The 24,844-nt window shown below is 37.4% G+C and overlaps 1 protein-coding gene and 1 long non-coding RNA gene across 32 annotated transcripts in view; one reads left to right on the top strand and one right to left on the bottom strand.

The window, feature by feature from the left end:
• mbl (splicing regulator muscleblind) overlaps nucleotides 1-23,652 on the top strand; it is a 128,522-nt gene extending 104,870 nt beyond the window's left edge. For 7 of the 31 annotated variants that reach the window (XM_086828249.1, XM_086828244.1, XM_086828240.1 and 4 more), the window contains 3 exons: nucleotides 2,457-2,699; nucleotides 4,418-4,459; nucleotides 5,279-11,117. In XM_086828249.1, the coding sequence (XP_086684375.1) occupies nucleotides 2,457-2,699; nucleotides 4,418-4,459; nucleotides 5,279-7,300 (2,307 nt within the window). In that variant the 3' untranslated portion in view covers nucleotides 7,301-11,117. Of the gene's footprint in view, nucleotides 1-2,456; nucleotides 2,700-4,417; nucleotides 4,460-5,278; nucleotides 11,118-15,118; nucleotides 15,178-17,161; nucleotides 17,247-17,992 lie in introns of those variants that run through there. The other 24 variants (XM_086828263.1, XM_086828256.1, XM_086828251.1 and 21 more) reach the window with 10 other exon arrangements.
• LOC147644365 (uncharacterized) overlaps nucleotides 1-24,844 on the bottom strand; it is a 39,797-nt gene that overhangs the window by 5,627 nt on the left and 9,326 nt on the right. The window lies entirely within an intron of this gene.

Here is a 24,844-nt window from a genome sequence, read left to right as displayed (position 1 = left end):
TGCCGCATCGAAGGACCCAGGGACGACCCCACAAACCTATAATCCCGGCATGTAAGCGTGACAGGAGCCGCATCTCGTCCTTTTCGAAAGGAAAAAAGCCCAGAGGAAAAGTGAAAATCGAGGGGTGCACACACGGCAGGAGTCCTGGTTTTGCGTTTTTCTTTCCTTTCTTTTTTTTTTTTTTTTTTTGTGCGCTCCCAAACTGACCGAAAATGTAAATGTCAACCTGTACAGGACACGGATACGAATACGGACACGGACACCGAAAACGGACACGAACGACATGGATTAGTCGGGGCCGGATAACGTTTGAACCGGAAAATTAACTAAAAGCAGAGATTTCCATGCCAATGAATTGTCCGCCGCAAGGAGAGAGTGAGAGGAGAGATGCCGCCTGGTTTTTTATGGACTCGAGTCCCCAGGACACACACGCTCATATATGCACACCCCACGAAGTTGTCGCGCCCAAGCGAATTAATCCATTTGTAGCATTCATTGCCAGTGACACTAGCCCAGAAGGCAGGCTTTGCAAACCAAAAAAACCCCCACAGGACTCAGAGATGATGACCCCCTTTTTTGCACCTCGCCGCCGCCCATTTAAATGCAAATTTGTGCACTCTTTCGTGTGACCTGCCCCCGAATCCTTCCTTTTCTTTTTTTTTTTGCCAGTGTTATGTTTTGTTTTATCTTTATTTTGTGGTTCTTGGTTATTAGGCGCACATGGGGCCAGTTTTCCCATGGAAAATGGGGGTAAAAGCAGCGCCCAATTGCGGTGTTAAACGCATTAGCATTGAGCTCTGCCCCCGAGAATTTACGACTACGAAAATTGAGGTCGCAACTTTGCCGGGGATTTGAAGCTGTACATTGTTTTTTTTTTTGTTTTTAAGCCTACAAAATGTAAGTGGGTCAGAAACTATATCCTTTATTTTGCATTTTGAGTTGTTTATAGTTTAAGAAATAATATAAAAATATATATATCAGCAGCAACGATGCATCGGTAGGTATATCGATACATACTATATATATCCCAGTTACCCAACAAGTCCTAAAATGCGAATGTGTCAAATCAAAATAAGCGAATCAAATCTGAGTTGTATGTAGAGATGAAATAATATCGATAGTAATTGGATTAATATCGAAAATTTGGATTCAGTTTGGAAATTTAATAGAAATTTTCATTCTACGATATGGGAAAATTTTCACTGTATTAAAGTTTATGAAAAGTATCAATTTTAATCAGTTTAAAAATAAATTTTTGCATTAAAAAATAATTCAAACTTTTTTATTTAATCATCAATACTATCGATATCGTTGATGAACCAAATGATGTTTCTGGCAACTTAAAAGTCCTTAAAATCCACAGAAAAAATACCCCATAAGTTAGCTCATAAGGAATAAGTTATTTATATAAGAAAAGAAAACAAGGCTTTCACACTTTGCTGGCTTTTGCAAGCTTCTTCTTTTTTTTAAAAAACAATTCCACTCATACTAAAGGACAAACTAACATGATTTTATGCTTCTTTCCCAAAAAAAAACAAACTAAAACCCCAAATGAAAATTAATCCTAACTTTAAATTAACAATTATTTAAGACTCTTCTCTTCTCTTGAAATATCAAATGGAAATCGTGTTTATTTGGATTACCGTTGATTTCTACTTGATTTGTTCATATTTACTCTATATCTCTCTATCTCTTTCTCTCTACGAATATAATCTTTATAAATATATACGTACAATTTGATTTTTTTCTATTTATTTACTTATCGATATCAAAACACTTCCGTACTCTTCTACTATTATGTATTTTTCATCTGTTCGCCTGTGCCAACAACAACAACAACAACAATACACACCACACACAACAAAAACACACAATTGTAACTGCTTCTACGATGGATGGTATCGACACACACAAACACACCCACTACTCCTATACCCACACACACATAAATATGCACAATATACGAACACGAAACAAACAAAAAACACACGTTTGAAACAAATATTTCCCACCTGCCTGAAAAAAAAAAAAACAAAACAAACAAAAAATTTATAAAAAATACAAATTGGACACAATAATTAATTATTCATGGGAAAAAAATGTATTTCAACACCACTGTCGCTTGAATAATTCAAATTGGAATCCCTCAAATATTTAATGAACGCATCATTTAAATGCTTGTATATTTTAATAATTTGTTGCATATTTATGACGACTGTTCTCTTCCCTTAAAAAACTTATTTGATTGGAATTGGAAATGTATTTATATTTTTAAAATTTTAAAATCAAAATTCATTTAAATTGAAAATCAAAAATAATTAACTACTACACAAAATTCCAAAATATTTATAATTTAATTTTTAATTCTTTAAATTGATATTTTGAACAAATATATCCAAAATTATGACACACACAAAACTACAAAAACACGACACACCACACACACACACACACAGACCTCACCTGTTACGGCACACCATCACCAGCAACAACAACAATTGCAACACCAGCTGAACAACATCAACAACAACAGCAACGCTGGCGCAGCAGCAACATCGACAACAGCAACAACAACCACAAACAACGCCGCTGCCGCTGCCGCCGCCGCTGCTGCAGCCGCTGCCGCCGCTGTCATGGGCCATCACACACTGGAAGTGGGCAAGAAGCGGGCGGCGGACACAACCGACATGTTCCCACTGGTATTTTTTTTTTATTTCCTTTCCGTTTTTCGATTATCGAATTTTGAATTTCGTTTTTTTGTTTTTTTTTTTTATAATCTAAATTTTGTTATTTTGTTATTTATTTTTTTCTAACATGTTTGGTTATTTGACAGTTGTTAATTACATAACACGCTTTTGTTGATTGTTGAAAACAGTTTTGCATTTTTTGTTGCATGCCTTTAGGCGGGCAAAGAGTTTCCCCAAAAAAGGATCTGCCATATTTATAGCTAGGTTTAAGTAAAGGTTGTATTAAAGGATTATAGATGCTTTGGTGTAGTTGAAAAGTAAATACGAGAGATGGAAATATAGCAAAATAGCCAAATCAATTAAAATAATGTTTTAAATTAAGTTTTGCAATAATTTATAAACCAATTTGTAAGATAGGTAAGATGTAAAATATTTGTAGCATACTTATGTATGCATTTTTCATAAAGAAAAAGTTTATAGCAACAGAAATTTCCTTTTCCTTTTGATTTTTAGACTACACCAAAGCAAAACAAAATAATACCCGCTAGCTCTTCGTAATTACCTCTTAAATTATGAACAAACCTTATGAAGCCGTCAAAGGAAAATGCTTTCAACTTTCACCTAACCACAGAGCATCATTGGGGCAGCGCACCTTGTCTGTTATTCAGTCACTCAATCACTCACTCACTCACTCACTTACTCACTTATTCACTCACCTCCCACTCAATCACTCAATCATCCGCCCGCCCACTCAGTTAGTCAGTCGCATGCACATCAAAGTGCCATCAATTAACGTTTATTATCCGGGATGCAACCCCCGGCATTTAATTTACAAAATGAAGTCATTATCCGATATATCAAAAGCGCAAACACACTCGCACAGCCACACTAATCAAAGCACACACACACCTTGCACACACCGCACACTCACACTCCCACACACACATACTTTTCGCAACGGCAAGAGCGAGTTTAACCAATTACACGTGGCATATGATAAATCACAATCACAACACAAGCGAGCACATTCCCTGCCCTGCCAGGTGTTAATTAAAATGATTTAACCGATAATTGCCAAGGCTGTAGCCGTAGCTATGTAACTATGTATCTCAGTATCTGTATCCGTAACCGTCGTACCTTTTGTGGCGGTAACTATAAGTTCTTTCTTTCGCTTCTGCCTCCGCCGCTGATTGCATTTCGCGAGCTTAATTGTTTAAGTGCTTTTCCTGGTTAATTAGCTGAACACGCACCATGCAGCCGACTTTGTTTATCCCGCTCCGTTTTCCGTACATCGTACATCGCAATACATCACCCATACAATACACACACTAGGACTAAGTATCTTGTGTAAACCGTAAATCCCTTCCCTCCGTTTATGTATATATGTATCTGAATAATTTGCCATAATGCCACTCTGTACTGTGTGCCCAGGATATATCCACTAATTTCATTTGTGTTCTTCTCTCCTCTTCATTTTGCTCTCTTCGATTCCATAAACTCTTGCGTTCGTTTCAAAAACTCCACCCTCTACTTCTACTACTCTCCACTACTCACTGTTTTCCGAATCGATTTGAATCGATTCGAAATCGAAATCGATATCGATCAATAATAACTGCGAACTGTGTGTGCTAATACCGATCAATCAAACAATGATAACCCCAACAACAATCAACAACAAATCATACACTAACTGCATAATCAACAACAACAATCGATAAATGCCAAAAAAGATGGATGTTAAAACGGTTGGTTCATTTTACTATGAAAACTTCGTAAGTACTCCAAACTGAATGACAATCGCCACCTACAGTAGTACGCCTATCAACCATAATATATATATATATATACTATATATACACCATAAAGACTACTGCCTGAATATCCATAACTTGCGATTAAATATGTTATATCCAGAAATGCCACTAACCAAGCCAGGAACGCATGCATTCAAAATCAACCGAATTCAATCGATAAATCGATAAATATGCTTATAAAATATATATATGAGACACGATAATACTATATTAAATTGAGAAGTTGAACAAATAAATCCAATTTGGCAAGCAAACAAAGGGGAATAATTCAAAACTTTTTATAAAGCTTCTATGCACACACTCATAAAACATCAAATTTGATCGGATAAAAGTCACAAAAATACAAATTATATATCCACTATTTAGATGTTAAATGCCAAAGCTTTTACCAATTTTTCCACCAAACTGCACGCACCTTCGATTTCATTTCGTTGCCTACTATAATAGTACTCCGCCTAAGTTTAGATTTCCTTTTTCGATTTCTGTTTTGGATTCAGTTTGAATTATTTTTTTTGTTGTATAATTTTTGGTAATTCTCATCCTGAAAAAATGAGAAAACAAATATAAATTGGCCCCAAAAAAAAAAAAAATAAGAAAGCAAAGCGCAAAAAACTCAAAATTAACTAAAAACGCAAGCTCGTTTATAAGCAATTGTTATTTATATTATGTATATGGTTATCAGTAGAATTTAAGCGGGAAATAAGCTAAAAACTATCCTTAAAAACATTTTACTAATTAATTACTGTGTTCTTCTTGTGTTTCTTCCGGAAATTAAAGCAATTCTCTGGCATGGTTCCGTTCAAACGTCCAGCTGCCGAAAAGTCTGGCATTCCAGTTTATCAGCCCGGTGCGACCGCCTATCAGCAGTTAATGCAGCCCTATGTGCCAGTCTCATGTGAGTATCCCCAACAACAACAACAACCACAACAACAACAACAACAACTACATCAACAACAACTACTACAACAACAACAACAACTACTACAATTAAGTAGCGCCATAACAACAACAACTACAACAGCAACAGCCAGTAATAATATGATTAATAATATTAATAATAAAAGTACCATAAACGCTGTAATTGCTAATAATACCAATATAATACCATTATCATCATCGACAACAACAACAACAGCAACAACAACAACATCAGCATTATCATCTGCTAAAGCAAGTACTAATAACAATGATAGTGATCAGGATCACGATCAAGATAATCACCAAGATGATGGCGATCAGAATACCGATCAGGCAGGTCCTGCGGCCACCTCCGCCCCGGTTGATGGTGAATCCAGCGATAATGCGGATCGCAGCGATGCCATTAATCAAGACAATGACCATAATCCGAATCAGATTTCAAATCCAAGTCCCCCAATAATAACTGATTGTAATGAAACAACACGAACAATCACACCAATAACCACAGACACGGCAACAGTAGCAACAGCAGAAGCAGCACAAGACACTAGTGTTCCTGCCGCCTCGGTTACGCCACCGAATGAGGCAACATCGCCACATCCCAATTCGGAGGCATCCACCTCTGTACCAACTGCCGATAGCCTTCTGCCTTTGCCCAATGGCGACAATAACAATTACTTGTCCTATATCAATAACAATCTGACCAATGGCCAGCTCAAGTCGGCCCATTCCGACGAGGCTAATGGCGATGCAGACAGCATCAGCATCAGCAGCAGCAGCAATCTAGCAGCAGCAGTCAGTCGGGGTTATAGCAAGCATAATGGGGAGACCTTATCCTATCAGCGTTACTCGGTGAATGGTCATAGCACTGGCATTCTGCCCACACCAACCACCTCTGCTCCGGCGGTGTCCTACCAAAATCAGGCTCAGATTCAGGCTCAGGTTCAGGCCCAGGCTCAAGCCCAAGCTCAGGTTCAGGCTCAAGCTCAAGCTCAAGCTCAAGCCCAAGCTCAGGCCAACATGCAGCGTCTTAACTACGCTTATAGCTATAACAACCTGTATAATCCCTATGGCGGTGTAACCTCCTCCATGGTGAACATCACCAGCTCCAGTCCCTCCTATGCCCAGGCCCAGATGCAACAGCAGCAACACCAGCAGGTGCAGCAGCAGCAACAGGTGCAAGCCCAGGTCCAGGCTCAGGCCCAGGCTCAGGCCGCCTATGCCCAACAGGCCTATGCCGCCTATGCTGCAGCTGCGGGACTAGCTCCCCAAGCCCATGCTGGTGCCAGTGGTTACTATACCGATCCTGCTGCTCTGGCCAAGGAGGTGGCCCAAAAGAACTATGCCCTCAAGGTGGCCAGCGCGGCCTCTAAGCCGGGAGCCTCTTCAGCGGCGGCTGCCTACACGGGATTAACCCTAAACAAAAGCTATGTGGCTGCAGCTGCTGCTCCGCAACCAGTTCAAGCACCACAACAGCAGGCAGTGTCCATGGCAACCCTGATCCAAATGCAGGCTCAAGCCCAGGCTCAGGCTCAGGCCCAAGCCCAGGCCCAGTTGCGTCAAATGACCAGCTCTGGACTGTCCACTCCCGTGCCTGGAACACCCGTTCGGTCGCCAGCCACTGGAGCCAGCTCTGTGAGTCAGTATCAATCTGCTGCCCTGCTAAGGGCACCCACGTCCATGCCATATGCCCAGGCTCAGGGCTATTTCTATCCGGGAATGATGCCCACTGCGGCATATGCCATGCCACCGACTCAGGCAGCGGCAGCACAGCAATATGCAGCAGCTGCTGCTGCGGCTGCTGCAGCAGCAGCCGCCCAAGGAGGCAGCCAGGGGAGTGCCATGGTACTGAATCCCTATAAGAAGATGAAGACATCCTAGGAAGTGTTTTTGTAATCTAGGTCCACAAAAAAAGAATTGTACTTAAGACACCAAAACCATCCAGAGATGGGAAAGTCACACTTAATTAGATTTAACAACTCGAAGATGACGTAATATTATGTGCCTCAGTTTTTCTCGGAAATGGTATAGTTTCTATACCATAGAACCACCACAGAGAAAAGTGTTTTTTTAGACCTTAGTTGTACCATAGGCCTCATAGCGTTAGGAACGTACGAAACCAACCATGACACGATAACTATGGGATCGAAGATCCTTTGCAATAAGCTGCTAACAAATACAAACCACAAATGCCCTAAACTTGCTGATAAACCGACAGAATTGATGATAGATTTCTTTGCCATTAAGTTAATCGAAAAAAACGAAATATAACCTCAATGTGACTCAAAAGTGTTGCCATTTTTGCACGAAAAACGAAACGAGAAAAACGAAGCTTTCAAAGCGCACGCGAAAGGAGGAAAGAGAAGCAAATGTTAGATGTTAGTACTACTTAAGTTCCTTTTTTCGGATAGCACTTAGTCAACTTTAGTATATAGCAATTGATAAATTATAGACGAGGGCGGGAATAGCGGGAGCCGAAGACACAACGAAGAACTGTGATAGGGAATAAGCTTTTTGCGAACGAAATGTTGATGCTGGGTACAGTTGTGTATGCTAGTTTGCTGCCTGCATATGCTTGTCTGCCATATCGCCGTCCCTGTTAACCGAAATTTGCATAGCCGTCTCTCTCTCTCTCTCTCTATTGCTCCCGCTCATCATCCATTTTCCCGCGCTCTCTATCTGTCTCTCTCTTTGTATAACTCTATCGCTGTCTCTGTTTCCTAAAAACTAGCTAGCTAGCTAGCGTGAATGCTGTTGTAATTGTTAAAAAAAAAATTGTTGAGCAACGAGAAATGCGTAACGAATAATGTCTAGATTATATAGAATAACTTATACGATATATACATATATATATAACTAGCTGTACGTGCTGTATGCTGCTATCCCATAAACGATATACGATATATATACACCCACCCACAAACACTCTCACACACACACACACACTATGTACTCTAACACACATTCATCATCCACACACAGCCTACAGAGAAAAGGCATAAACATGACCAGGATCGATCTGTAAATCGTATGTCTAGCTTACTAATCAGATATATTACAGTACAGTCACCACTCACGATCACGTCTCTCTATCCGTTTCACTCTAACACACTCAAGACACCCAAAAACACCCGTACACCCGTACACCTTTTCAGACTGTTAAGCCAGCTAAATTGATTTATGTTAATCTTCTGTTATCTCGAGATTTGTTGACCAAGAACTATGTAAAACCTTTTGATTTTTAACGACTTTCTCTCTATCTCTGTCTATATATCTTATCAATCAACCCTCTGTCAATCTTCATCTGTCACCCAAATCTATCCCGCCTATCCACCCCTTTCAATGTATTATATATTGTTTCCTTTTTGTAACCGAATTGTTAAACAAATAATAAAATCATTGACAAACAGAACTAAGTTTTTAATGTTAGATCTCGTGTGATTATCATCCGTTTTTTTCCTTACGTTCTTTTCTATGTATTTCTTACGTTGATATTTATATACTTAAATATATATATGTTTTATGTACTTATACACCAAGTTTTTAGTGTAGTTTATTATATAATTTTTGGACGTGTGTTCCCTGTTTTAAATGATATAAATGATTGATTGCGAAGGAAGCAACCGGAGATAAAATTTTGCCACTGACTTGCGCACTTTAAGTTTTAGAGTCTCTTCCTGCCCGCCTACCCCGCCTACACCCCGCACCCGCAAAAATACCTCAATCCATATCCGAGAATCCATATCCTATTCATCTTACATTATTATTCGATATATACGATAATCTCTGTAAAATTGTTTTTAATTAAAGTACTTCTAATGTCTTACAATGATTTGATGTTTGCCACTAATTCTTATCCTAATTCTAATCCTAATCCTAATTCTAGTTTAGTTTCGATAGTTTTTATTAATGTTTTATTTGAAATACCGTGTGTTTATCTAAATATATAGTTTACGAACAAAACAAATATATATATCTTATTGTGTGTTGGTATTTTACTTTATTTGATTTACTTATTTCGGTATATTCACCTGATAATTGTTTTTCTGTTGTGCCGCTTACACATCTCACTCCCGATCTAAATGTACACTCCCTTGATATCTAGACATATCAGATCCCGATCCGCCGAACACCAGCATTGCCGAGCGCTTTTGGGCAGAGCACACACACACACACATACACTATCTCTAAGACTCTCTTGATCCCTGATTCCTTGAATCCTTATTATTTGACCAGCCTTGCTATCTCTCACATCCACACGGAAACACTCATATAATCGTAGGACTGCCTGACTTACACTATAAAATATAAATATCCTCCAATTCGCTTCCCTCACTTGCTTTTTCCCAAAAGAGGGGGAATCGGATCCTTCCTTCCCCCAAGAACTTAGCGCCATCTCATCCTATATATGTTTTAGCTCTTAGAATATATAATGGCAAGCAAAATGAGTACGCTAACGGTAGAGAATTAGTTGTAAAATCCTGAATATACTATTTATCTAAACATAAATCTACTACTACTACTACTATATACGCCTATGGCCAGCTAATGCTTGGCTTACTCTATATACTCGATAAGAAAGATGCTTACTAAACATGCAGTGACTTGACTGCGGCAAACGAATACGATATTGAATCAACATATATATAAAGCTAATCCAGATAAAAGTATACCTACTATATCCATCATACATATATCTCAATGTCTTGCCTAAAAGTATGTGTCGTATGGTTACTTTTTTCGTTAACAAAAGTAGAACTGTTGCCGTTGGCCATAAAAAACTCTGCGAAAATGTTTAGAAAACGCTCTCGAACTAAGAACTAAAGCAAAAAACCAAAGAAATATAAAAACGAAAAAAACACTCACCACTGCATGGCGCCAAGATATAATCAACTTGCATATATTTCCGATCTAAGAGCTCATATCTTTTATTCCGCTTCTTTACCAACTTTGCAATGCACCAGAAAAAAAAAACACAGCAACAAACAAACAAACAGACAGAACAGAACAATATGTTAACAAAACAATGCAATAATATAGCGCAAATGAATGGTCAGTTGACACATTAGGATAATACCATTAAAGAATTAGGTCTGATTTTCAATATACAAAATCAATATGGAAACCAAATAGTAAATACTATTTATGGTAACCACTTAGAGAACCACACCTAAATCCAACATACATATATATCCAAGTGGGCCTTCTTAAATATATATTTATAGATACAGTACCGTCCAATAGAAGTCTTAGTTTAGTGGAATCCACCTAGTTGCCTCCTTTTGATTTGTAGCCTTCAACCGGAAATCAAATCACACAAAACCGTTACACACATAACACTGAGAGAAAAACAGAAATATATAGGCCGAAGCAGGGTTTTCTCATTTGCTATTCACTCTCTCATCGACGAACAAGTATGGCAAATCGATTGCATGTCAAAGATGAGAACTATAAAAAGCAAGCTACAAAAAAAAAAAATGTTTCGAAGAAGGAATTACTCATAACATTTAAATATATACATATGCATATTTATGCCGAAGTACACGACACACAAAAACACACATCTTATACACAAGCAAAAACACTAATGAATATGTTATATCTGTGCTAACATTAGTCGTATTATTATTATTATTATAAAGACAAACAAATTATATTGAAATTATATTATATACGTTTTATTGTAAAAACCGTAAAACAAGTTGTTGGCTTCTTTACTCGAACCTTGGAAAGTGATCGAACCAAAACTAACATTCTCTCTTTCTCACCCACTACTAATCCATAAACAACAGTTTGCTGTGCGTTGTCTCTTTCTCTCTCTCTATCTCTCTCTATTTGCTGTTTCGATTAACGATTAACGATTATTTCGATTTGTGTTTAGTTTGGTGTATTTATGATTTTACGCCTCTGTTGGTATACTCATTTTGCTGAAGATTTAAGTTAAGTTAAGCTTTCTCGAAATCGATATCAATTTCGATATCGTTATGTTATGTTTTCTTAAGCGCTTCTTTAATAATGAACCTCGGTGGTAACTGTCTAGGCGTACGTCAATGTGCTCTATGCTCGACTAAATGAAAAACCCTTTTGATTTCCTCACACACACCCATCCCACACACTCAAACACACACACACACACTTTACACCTGATTTTCTTTGGTAGAACTCTCGATACACACCTGGCTTGCTGGATAATCCAGAGAAACATTAACGTATTGTTTAACTAAAGCTGTTCTTGTGTATGGAATTTAATTATATATTTATATATACATATATGTCAATATCCAATATACTCACTAGAGTTAAGCGCTTTTTGTAATGTTATCAAAGAAAATGCTTCGAATCATTTTTAGTTTTTGCCAAACATTTTGCTCTACTTTAATCTAAGACTCTCTCTCTCTCTCTTACAAGCAAGCAACTTTGTATCTCTATCTTCTAGATGTAACTCTCACAGGCTCAAGATTTTCTATCTTACCATAACTTTACCCCTAGCATGATATTTAAAATATCTTCAAAAGATCTTCACACAACTTTAAGCTTTTCTTTGAGTTCATTACAAAAAGCGTTCGGAGCGCTGCCAAAGAAACCAGTGATAATGTTGTCTCTTTCGAGCATTTACTCTATCTACCTCACTCTTAACCATTTGCCCGTTGAAAGCGCTCGTCTTTCTCTATTTATCGAAGCAGTTATCGGGGGAAGTACGCTTTGGGGATATATATCGAGGAGAAATGTCCGGTATGGCAATAAATATCGATCTTTGCTAATTTCAATCGTTAAAATTAAGATTTCGATTAAGAATAAGTAAGAAAAATGCCTATTTTGTTAAGAAATCAACCCTATCGATATTTACTGCCATCCCCAAATACCTTCTGCTGTTCGACCAGAATTCATGTAATTTACTTTTTAGTTTACCTCTAATTTATTTGTACTTTTTTGCGTTTTTCTTTGATTTTCCTATCGTTGTACATGATTTGTTTTTATTCGAGATTCTTTCGATTGGACCGTAATTTGTAATTTTTCAGCATGTGCTCAATGAAACAGAAACTTTTTGTAGCAAGTATTCCGATATGACTATTGAGTATGATATATCACGCAGTGACGTTGCAAGTGGCTGTCTCTTTCTACCCTCTATATATACGTATCTCTCTCGCAATCGCTCTCGCTCGCTGACGAGATCGATATAACTACTACTACTACTCGTACATTGCGTTTGTTCACATACAACATACTCGTATATAACTCGTGTATGGCTTCTGAGGCATGATATGGTATGATGGTAAAAGCTATATGAAAGCACTTCTAAGGTAAGCTGGTGCACCGCCCCCGCCCCCTAAAATAAAGAGAACAAAAAAACCAAGCTTTTGTTTACAACCCTCCAAAATAATGGTATTCTTATAATTGATACCTTGCTATATAGATGCTAAGTATGTCACCATTTTCTTTATAAATATTATAATTTGTTCGTGGTAGAAATGTTTGTCCCTTACCAGCTTTGATTTAGAGGAGCTAAGGAAGATTAGAGATCATGAAGACATTGAGATTTTCTTATTTAATAGATCACACATCCGATCTGCTTAGCTCCTCAATTCACACATACATTATATACAATACACTTACTTGTTGCCCCATGAAAATGTTATTAACATGTGACTTTTGTTTTTTTGTTTCTTTTCAAACCAACTTTTTTTCCTTTCTTTTTCGTAACAGCAGGATATCAGATAAAGATCCGCAAAATGTAAAATGTTTGACTGTTTGCTGAAACATAAAGGAGATTGGTTTCTCCGCTCACACTTACACACAATATTTAACCAACACGCACACTCACATATACACACACACACACATTTATATAAACAGACACCCACATTTAGTTAGCAAAGTTTGGTAGTTGCGAGAGAAGCTTTCTAGGTGAAGTTGCTTTTGAAGTCATCGCTTGAGAACGAGAACATCTAGTGCCAAATAGAATAACGCTTCCAGAGCTGGAGAATCCCGAAGCTATATAGTCCAGAGCCCTACACACACACACACACACACACCACACAACCCAAAAAAATAAAACAATCACTTAAAACCAAATCAAACACACAACAAGGCAAACTGGTAAACCCAAAGATCTTAGTGAAAGTTTTCTTGCGTTTCTTTCCCTTTTTCTTGGATATTTTATCTACGCCCACCGCTCGCCCCTAAGCCCTACATGTATTTTTCTATCTACCATACATATATTTGATTGACTTTTGCAGGCTTGTTTCTGTATATTTATATGTAGTAAGTATTTGCCTTTGTTTCTGTGTGATGATGATGATGATGTCCTGTGAGGATTGAGCGATTGTCCCTGCTTGATAACCGAAACGAGCTTACCCTACCTTTTGCCCTCTGATTTATTTACCTCTCATTTCCAGCATTTAAGGCTGCCGCAGTAACAAAAGTTTGAAATGCGCTTCGAAATGCAATTACTATATTTTACTATAAATAGCTGCTGCCCAATGAGTTTTAATTTGTTTAATCATCTTTTATGTTTTTTTCTCTGCTTTTTCAGTTTCCGCTTGCCATGGGCTTAAGCCTGCGCTTGAATGCTGTTTATATATATATATTTTAGTTAAAACCTTAAAACCCTGTTTATTTGCAGCATCGACTAACCCCACCAAAAAAAAAATACAACCCCAAACCGAAACCCGAAAAAGTATGCTACACTTTTATAATTTGCTAATTTGCCTGCCGCATGGCCGCCCGACGCCATCGAGCTTATAAAAACCCCCGAAAAAGAAAAAACCAGACCGAACCGAACTGAACCCGACTAATCTACGATAGTTTTAAGTGCGTTTTGGCTTTTTGCATATGCGAAAAACAGCACCAAAGTTGGGTTAAAAACAAAAAAAAAAAGTAAACTTTTCCGCCAGCAACAAGTTAATTACACAACCGGACAAAAGGGGTGGGGCAGGGGGACTGTCTGAAAGCCGTAATTACAACACGAAAACATTGTTATTTTAATGGGGGAGGCGTGGTGTCACACATTTACATTTATTAACTCGTGTCCTTTGGGGGCCCAGCAGGCGCCCAAAACTTTTATTTCCTTCCCAAAGCTTTCCTTTTTTTATAATTTTTTGTTGTCCGAGGCTTTTTTCCAACTCTATTTGCATAATTCGAAATCAAGGCGAAAATTACGGACATTCAACGAGGTGGAAAGTTGGTTTCGGTTTTGTTTTTCGCATATGCAGCGCTTACGCTTAACTTTTAAGTCTCTCTCTATCTGTTCTGCAAACTAATTAATTTTCATTTATCTTTAGTGAAAGTTTTATGAATACAAATAATTATTTCCTCTAATTTTTCTACATTTTTTTCCACATGCTAACCACACACATGCGCAAATAAAACAAAAACTCAACAATAATCTATGAAATAATATTAAAAACATGAAAACAATGTTCTCTCACCATTTTTGCATGCAATACATATATATTTATAAATATATATATTTTTAACTTATGAATAACAAACATCACGCACGGATTTGGATCAAAAAACAAACGCTGCATGGAAAACCAAACAAAAACCGAAATTAAAACAATAATCACCCATATATATATATTTCTATTCATTCTTATCACCCGATACACATGCTCACACTCTATACACTATATTCATATATTTATATTTTCTGTACAAATATTTAACGCCATGCATGATTTTGTTGGCCGCGATTAGCGAGTCCGAAAATTCCCCTGAATGCCTCCTGTGTCATCTACACGGATGCCAGCGGACAGGTACAGTCTGGCCTGCCTAAAAGCGTTCTGACCCGCATGACCTTGCTCCCCATTTATATATATATATAATATATGCTACGTTTTTTTTCATAATTATTTTGAAACCTTGACTGGAAATAAAACACAAACTAGCAGCAAGTACTCGTGGACCCAGAAATGGTGGGTGGGAATCCCCTTGGCCCATTTCAGTTAATCAAATTAAATGCCTGGCCGCTCCTTTCCGTAGACTTAGAGACTCAGGTCACAGGAATCGGCAGCGAACAAACAAACAGGCAAATAAACAAACAAACTGGGCCAAAGGCGTGGCCGAGACGGTGATGTCAGAGAGGAGCTTTGAGACATGAGAGCTGGACACACCTAGGGGTGTCATAGCTGTTAGCAGTTGTTTGTTTAGCACACACACACACTTACACACACACACACACACACACACACCTCATTGACCAGCAACACCCACACTGATTCCTAGAGATGTTACCTTATATATATAAACTCTGTATATTCTCTCAATATATATATATATATATACATATATATATTTCGATATCGTGTAGCCCAACCGGAGCGGGGCCTCTTTTACACTCAGTGTCCGATGCTAGTGAACGGCACCTTTTACATAATTAGGTAATTAGGATACTCCCACTCTTAATCCTTGATAATAATAATTCCACCCCCCCTTCGGCGAAGCTTCCATTGGCCGATCTTTTTTTTGTGTGCTTAGCTTTTGTCCTGGCTTCTAGCTTTTCGTGTGCTTCAGTTTAGCGAGATATATACATTACTATATATATATAGCAAATGAGCTTTACACGGCAGCTTTTGATTTTCTTCCCCTCCCCCCCTCACCGAAATAAGGCCCCTCGCCACGATCCGATCTGATGATGGTAAAAAAGTATTAACCCCCATTTTTTACGATCTCTCTTTCTCTTCTCTCTCTCTCTCTTCTCTTTTCTTATATTTCTAGTGCCGCCTATTAGGATATGTAATTGTTACCGCCTAGTACAGCCCCAATAGAACCTAAGAAAAAGCAATCAGATCAATCAGATCGAACAGATCGATCAGATCACAGATCATTTTTGAGTTGAGTTCAAGCACAGAGATACGAGTGAGTCCATCCTTAGATAGCCATAGCTACTGGCTCCTTCAGGCGCTTCGCTTTCGAAGCTTACCTATTTTGTTAGCTTTCTTGGCCAAGATTCTTCTTCAGTTTCAGAGCGAATACTTGCTGCTGCTTGCGCGGTGTGTTTTATTTCATGGCAATCTTTATAAACTTTATTTCTAAGCTAACACGAAACACGCATAAGATATATAATGTATAGCCCAACAACCTGATCCCCTCAAGAGACAAAAGACAGAGATTCAGTGCCCGTTTTTTTTCTTTATCGTTTCGCCATATATATGTACCTTATGATTTACACTCTACCGCCTTGTTTTTTAGATTATTTAAGTGAGGGAGAAGAAACTACTTAGCTTAACATACGAGTATCTATATAATTTAAAATGTATCATGTGAAACCGATAAGATGACTATACCTACTACCCATACCTACATATATATATATATAAATATATATCTCTAGTTAGCTCTATTAACTACGACTAACATCTGGAAATCCACCCAACAAAACATCAAGCAATTGTAATACCGAAAACGTATTTATTCTAACCAACCATTAACCATTCTAGTGAACCATTTCGATATTATAAGAGATATATAACTAATTTGTGCTCTTTTTCTTTTCTTTTTTCTGCTCTTCTCTTTTTTTCGAAACCGAAAACCGATGAAATAAATATATATATCAAAAAATATCAACTCCCCCGCCCCCCGAATCACACACAAAAACCCAACATACTATTTATGATTTCCTGAATTGGTTTCCGTTTGCATCCCGCCATATCCAAATCAAATACCGAAAAATATATATCTGAAAACACACACACCAAACAACAAACAAACAAAAACAAATTCCATGACCAATCTATATAGTTACTGGACACCCTCCCGGTGTGCCAAGATTTTAATAGATCTATGTGCAGTCGGTTAAATTGTAGATTCGTTCATTTAACTGAAGGTAAGTGCATGTGCCTAAGTTTCTTCCTTTCCCTCAGTTCACCCTCTACTATCTGTACTCTATATCTCTATATCTTGCTATACTCTCCTCCCCCCTCAACCTATCCCGATCTCTTGGGTTCAGTTCCACATCTTCTATATCTTGAAACTTGAACGCTTTTAGTGCTTTCTCCTCCTAGACACTGTTGAGATGATTTCCGATTTTAAGTCTAAGTTGTAGTTAGGAGAACACAACCAGTAATATTCCGTTTAGTTTTGCTCAATTGGCTGATGACGTCTTTGTTTTTAAGAAATGTAAAACTGTTCAATTTATTTATTCTTTCCCTTATTTTTTTGTTAAGTTTAATAAATTTGAGTTTTGGCTTTCTGTCAAGATAATTACACCACACAAAAATACACAAAAGTATGATGGAATATTGTAAAGAAGCAATATTTGCGAGAGGTTTCTATAACCGGGCAGCAAAAGTCAAGTGTTCCCCCTCACGTTCCATACAAGATCTCATGAGATTGATTTGTAATTGTCTGAGAGTCAGCTGCTGTAAAAGATCAATACTTTATTATTACCTAAAAAAAAAAAGACTTGAACAATTTTTGGAAAAGCTTTCACTGTTTTCTAATGCCAAAAAAAATACCAACTTACTAGCCTGCGCCTAGTTCTATCTGTGAGTTACTAACGTGCCGCTCTCTCTCTCTCTCTCTCTTATCTATCCCACCCCAAACGCTTTCCAACGCCCCCACGCCCGACAGACGACAAGGTCGAGGTGATTGATCAACGTGTTGCTGTCTGCCGCGATCATGCCAACAGCCAGTGCCGCCGCAAGCAGTGTAAATACTACCACATACCGATTGTCCTGCCGCCGGCCAACATCATGGCGGCCATGATCACCAGTCCCAGTGACCAGCAGGCGGCGGCGGCAGCGGCAGCGGCTGCTCTTCCCAATCCTGCGGCAGCAGCTGCCTACAATGGCGCCAGCAACTTGATCATCATTGAGCCGCAGCAGCATCAGCAACAGCAGCAGCAGCAACAGCAGCAGCAGCAGCAACAGCAGCCCCTGCAGCAGCAACAGCAACAGTTCAGTTACCACAGCAACAGCAACAATAACAATTACTATCACAGCAATGCCAGCAAGCAGGCAGCACAGCAGCACGCCAGCAACATGTATCAGCAGCAGCAGCAACACTCGCAGCAGCAGCACACCATCACCTACCACTGCAGCTCCCCCTACTCGCCCTCGTCGGCCTCCTCCTCATCCTCCTGCTCGATAGCCACCTCGCCCACGCTCTCCTCGGCCACCACGCTGTCCACCACCTCGACAGCCACCATGCCCACGCCCCAGCAGCAGTATCCCCAGCAGGCCACCTTCCTGAAGGCCTCACCGGCCTACTACACTACAGATGCCACGCCCACTCTGGTGCTAAGCAGCGACTACAACTCGAACTGCATCCCAATTCAGGCGACGCCCTTCATCTCACTGCAGGCGGCACCGCAGCAACATCTGCTTAAGTATACCGCCCAGCCGGCGCCGCCACAGCAACAGCAGCACGCCTATATGGGTCACCATTATCCATCACAGATGGGTGCAGTGGTGGCCACCACTGTGGCTGCCATGCCAGCCACCACGATCACCGTAGCGGCGCCGGCAACAGTGGCAGCACCATCGACCTGCATCTAGGAGGGGGCTTGGTTCCGAGGAGGATCAGGAGGCGACTCCATTCATTTAACCAGAAGCATCGTATATTAAGTCAGGAAAAAAAACGATGTGTGTTTGTGAAATCGCCAGAGATTTAAAAGGAATTAATTGGGGAAGTCAAAGGAATGCAATGGAATATAAAACATAAAAGTTTATGAAACAAACAAATAGAAATTGTAAAGATCTTCTGTATCTATACATCATTGCCTACTTTTAGACTGTCCTAATTTAAGTTTTCAAATCTCCTGCGATTTCCAAAATCACACCGCATAGTCGTTTTTTAATTACAAGTTTTGTCACCTACCTAATTCATTGGAATATACTCGTTTTTTGTCAACTCCACACACGTCACCTAGATAACTTATATTGCATATATATTCTTCACAACCTATGCCACACGATACGTATACCAATCATAAATATACCCAGTCTTCAAGCTGAAATTGGAACAAATCAAAAGGCAAATGCAACACTTGGCTGAAGGTCTTAAGTCTAGTAAACAGAGAAAAACTTCAACAATCACATTCTAAGAACATTAACACACAAGATACAGCAATTGAAGTTGAAGTTGATGAAAATTTAAGGTTGATACAAACTATTTACAAAAATAAGAACCGAAAAGTACTATTTGGGGGCTGAGAGGTGATAACTCTGCAGAACTCTTTCGTACGTATAGCAAAGACTTAAAGGTGTAAGCATTCGGTTTACACATCAAGTGACATGCATTAGAGGGAAAATATTGAGTGACGACTCTACACAATATTACAAAAACCGAAATGAAAACGAAAATAAAACAAAAGAGTGTTGTTAAATGCAAATGAGAAACAAAAACCAAGAAAATTAGCAATTAAAAATTGAACTTAATAAGTGAAGGAGAGCGCAGTTGCATTAAAATTAGTTAAAAACTATTTTAAACTCTAGTGTTCCATATTTCAAAGCAAATAAAAATACCGGTATATAAAAGTGGATAAACAATTAGTGGAGGAGTGTTAATATTAGCTAAGTTTAAGCCTGAAAAACAGTGCAGTTCTCCATGGCAAATAGTCAAAATTAATCAAAACCAAAATGGAATCTACATAGGCCATAGGTAAGCAGCAAAGAACAACTAATAATAAATTCATAACAATAACAATAATATCGGTAACGATAAAGATAACGATAACGATAACGATAGCGATGAGAGGATGAAGATGATAAAGTACAGTCACGTCCTATTTTTGCAACAACGATTTACTACAAGCGAGAGTCAAACGATCCAGATGTGCATATGGAGATTTTATTAAGCAGAAAAGCAGAAATCAGATACAGAGTACAGAAACCATAATCCTTTTTTACATTTTATAATAACGATCAAGATAAATCAGCCGAACTACAGCCAGAGAAGCCATATTTTTTATATACAAAGGAAGCAAAAAAGAAAAAACAACAAACACACTGATAAACAAAATCGAATGCGGTGAAAACCCGCTAAATTGAATCAAATCTAAAGCGATAAGCATTTTTTGCAGCAACAACAACAAAACAAAGACGGAGACTTTTTTTAAAGTGTATCATTTAGCTGAATTCTCTAGTAAAAGAAATGGCCCCGAGTAAGCTCACGCTGAAATCGAAATTGAAATCGTACTATCTATATATACATATATATATCTCTTCCTATGCAAACCGATTTGTAAGCACTATATATGTATATAGCCATTGCCCACTATATGCGACTTGAACTTATTTTCCCATAACGATTTTGTTGTAATTAAGACGACTTGTAACTTGATTTTTAAACACACACAGACACTCGAGAAACTTGTATTTGGAACACACAGAATAACAATTACAATAAATTTGCAGAATGGAAACTAATTATTATATATACAAGCAAGCATACGTATATACACTATATGTATATATACTACATATATATTTATGTCTGTACACGTATATATATATATATACATTAACACAAATATATATATATATATATTTACTAAAGGCAACTAAACATGAAATGTGATCTTTTAAAGAAACAAAATGAAAACGAGAGAGGAATAATAATTAAACATGGGCAGTAATGGCAGAATAAAGGATATTAAGGGAAGCCACTGCTAGCAGGATAGTTAAAGCATATTTTTAAATTGGTTCCATCTCGAGGCAAACGTACGTACGAATATCTCCATTCAATAACGAATAACACCAAAATAATACTCGACATCTAGCTAATAATTGTTCAACAATAACAGATTTACCTACATATACATTTAAGGGCTGGCTATAATATACGGAAATTTGTTTTCATCATTGCAATGGTTACTATCCACTATCACTATCCACTATCACTATCACTATCACCTGGATCCCACTCTCTATCTCTCTAACTTTGACACCTTAACCTAATCGTAGTACTCAACTTCAGCTCGCTCTCTCTTCGAAGCCTCCGCAAAGACAACTTACTCGTACTCCCCGTACTCTCCAGATAAGAATGCCTAATAAGTTTCCGTCCATTATAAGCAGACCTTAATTCTATGTGTGGCGACAGCAGAAGTGGAACGAATAAATTACAAATAAAATTAACAAAAAAAAAAAAAAAAAAAACAAAAACCCTAAACTAGCTAACATAAACAAGTAACATAAATGATAAATGATAAATTATAAACACACATACTCGTAGATTCTCAAGAAAACTAAACAAAAAACAACTCGTCGACATTTTAACAGTTACTAACATTTATTATAATAATAACAACGACAAAATGAGTAATACAATAAGCTGCAAAATGGCAAACAAAAATAAGTCAAGTTTTGTGTAAAATAATGAATATGTTCTTTAAATAACACACAAAAAAACAAAGAAAAACAAAAAAAAAACACAAGTTTAAAAAATGCGAAAAAAAAAATGGAAATCAAATAAGTGGAAATGAGAAAATCCTAGTTACTAAGCAAAACTAAACTGCATAAAACACATATAGAGACACTATAGAATCATTGTACCATAAGATATTTCAAATGAAGTGAATTCTGTTCGACTTGACATCTCCCCCTAAGTATGTGTAGACGCGCATGTAGAATAGCACGAGTTTGTAAACTAGAAACGAAACTTTTATTTGCCTTAACATCAAAACCAACATACATATATACACCAATATATATATATATACACATTGATTTCGATGCGATCCTTTCAACGTTCTGAATAATAGTTTTTCACTTGACGCGTGTACATGACGCCCGAGCATAAGAAACAGAAACTATAATCAATAAATGAAAGTATATTTCTGGGAAAGAAATAGAAATGGAACAGAAAGGGGAGAAGAAGAAGGGGTTTAATGTAGTTATGTGTAGAGTCTCCTTCATTGTAAGTCATAGTTATTATTGTTAATTTTAGTTTATATTTACACATATATATTAGATCATTATGATTATTAATTGTGAATATGATGTGATGTGTTTATTGAAAGAAAAACAAAAACGAAACTAAAACGAAACAAAAACAAAACAAAAAGATACAATTACTGAATGTTGCAACGTAAAAGAAAAACTAAAAATTTATTGTACTACTGAAAAGAGAGCAGTAACAGGAGAATTAAGAGAAACCCTATTGAGGAGTGTAAGGAAAGTTCATTTTACTCAAGATCAGATGGTAAAATCATACTGTGGCATTACACTATGATACACGGCATATGTTTGTACGTACTGTAAGTAGTTATTCATTTTTGTCAGGTGATATCAACGAATTTTTCGCTATGTTCTTCACGCAGAGATCGATATCGAACCCTCTGCCCCACCCCGCCCTCGATTGTCCTATTTAATATATCTACATATATCTCGTATCTATATTGTTTTTTGTACTTCAGTTAAGTTTCTCTATTTATATATTATTTGTCCGTCTTACATCGTTTTATTTTGTGTTTGTGATACTCGCGGAAGGAAGGAGGTCTAGGAGAGAATAATTGTTGTTCGTTGTTTATATTTTGTGTTCATATATATTTTTGTAGTTTGTTTTATTTTTTACAAATATACATTGTATTAAACATATATTAAATATACATTAATGAACTAGTATATACAACTTAACTATACACATATACAAATAAAGATGAATTGGAATAATAGTTCGTAAGATATGGAGTTTTTGGCAGGAAGAGATCCCCCCAAAGAGGGACAGAATATAAACAATGATGAGAACAAGTTTGGGTGGGCGGAAGCGACCCTCTGACGAATGATAATTGATAGGGATGATACATATACTCCTAAAATAAATATAAAAAAACCTAAAAAAAAAACAACACAAAAAAACGCAAATTTTTTAAAAATATTTAATAAACAAATCATTATTACCTATTATTATTATTATTATTATTATATTTATTATTATAATGAGAACAAATTTAGTTATTATTCATGTAAAGAACGAACAAGGAAGGCAAAGCAAAGCGAAAACAAATCTTGCAAAATGCAACAACAACAACAACGAGAAGAAGTCAGAGATGAGGGAAATATGATGAAAATGAATAAGCTGGCAAAGAGAGAAAGGATGACGAATAATGAATTATATTGATAATGAAAATACAACATTTAAAGTTATTTAGCAGTAAATGGGAAAAGAAAATTAAAAAAAAACAAACAAAACAACAAAAAACAAAACATGAAAACAACAAACATCAATGAACAACAACAAAAACAATGAAATACAATAAAACACAAGAAATAAATTACAAAAAAAAGAAACAAGACTTTTTCATTATTGGGTTTATGGGGTATTATAAGGTTTGTTGCCTTTTTTACAGAATATAATCTATAAATAGTTTTTATTATAATTATAAGTAATTCCAAATGATGCTTATGGTTCGTAATCAAGGTTTTTAGACCTTTAATTGAACTACAAAAAATGTTAGGTGGAATCATAACCAGAAGCTAATAATAAATCATAAAAAATACCTATAAAATAGGGAAATCTAAATTCTCCAACGTCTGATGAGTAACTAAAACTTTCCAGGTACTCTTGTCAACTGTTTTGATGAAAATGCGTAAAGGTAAAGTATGAGCATCCTGCAATCTGTCATTAGTTGAGATATTGTTGATGGCCGGGACTTATGTCGGCCAAGAGGGGAATGCATCTGCATATATCTTCACCTAAGAATGCTCACATCCCACATGCATTATTTCTGCTTAACCGCAGAGCCAGAAAAACAAAAGAAGGCCAAGCCGACAAAGGGAACTTGGCTCTCAAATTTGCTTTCCCCATTTTTCCTCTACGGGGGGAATGGGAAACTAAGCGTATGCATGCACACGTAAATTCCCCAAGTGCCAGTCAAGGAAAACTAAAACTGAGAGAGAGAGAAAAAACACAAAAAAAGGACGAAAATAAAAGTGGAAAAACCAAAAGGGAAAAGTACTGAGGGAAAACGACATGAACCTGGCACATGGCAGTGAAAAATGTGCAGGAAAAGTGAGGCGTGTGTGTGTGTGAGCATGGCGTCGAGGCAAAGAAACTTGCAATTTTCCTCTGCATTTTTCCTTGCAAGTTGGCATCCTCCCACACACACACACACACACACACACACACACACAGCAGAGTGCCACGTAAGTTGTCTATTTCACACACCAACGCGCACTGCATCGCTGGCTCGGTTGCAGGATGCTAGGTCCTTCGGGGACTCCCCTTTTCGATGACTTGGTGGCCATATGGTGTCGTAACCGTTGCAATTAGTTGGCAGCGGACACAAAATATTGCCCCCCCGACACACGTCCCCAGAATTCTAACCAAGTGTAATTAATGGGGGCGGATTATTGATATCGAAAAAGGTGAAAATTGTCGGGTTGATAGTGCCGCATTGTTGAAAAATTGCCAAAGATTATTACTCAACCGTAAGAGACTAAGGTGCAGAAATGGAAATTCTTTGCAAGTGAAACTATTTCT

This window comes from Drosophila serrata, unplaced genomic scaffold (assembly GCF_035046125.1).
Source record: "Drosophila serrata isolate PLE 108 unplaced genomic scaffold, ASM3504612v1 contig_184, whole genome shotgun sequence".
Taxonomy (NCBI): Eukaryota; Metazoa; Arthropoda; class Insecta; order Diptera; family Drosophilidae; genus Drosophila; species Drosophila serrata.
This window is presented reverse-complemented; position numbering and strand designations above follow the sequence as displayed.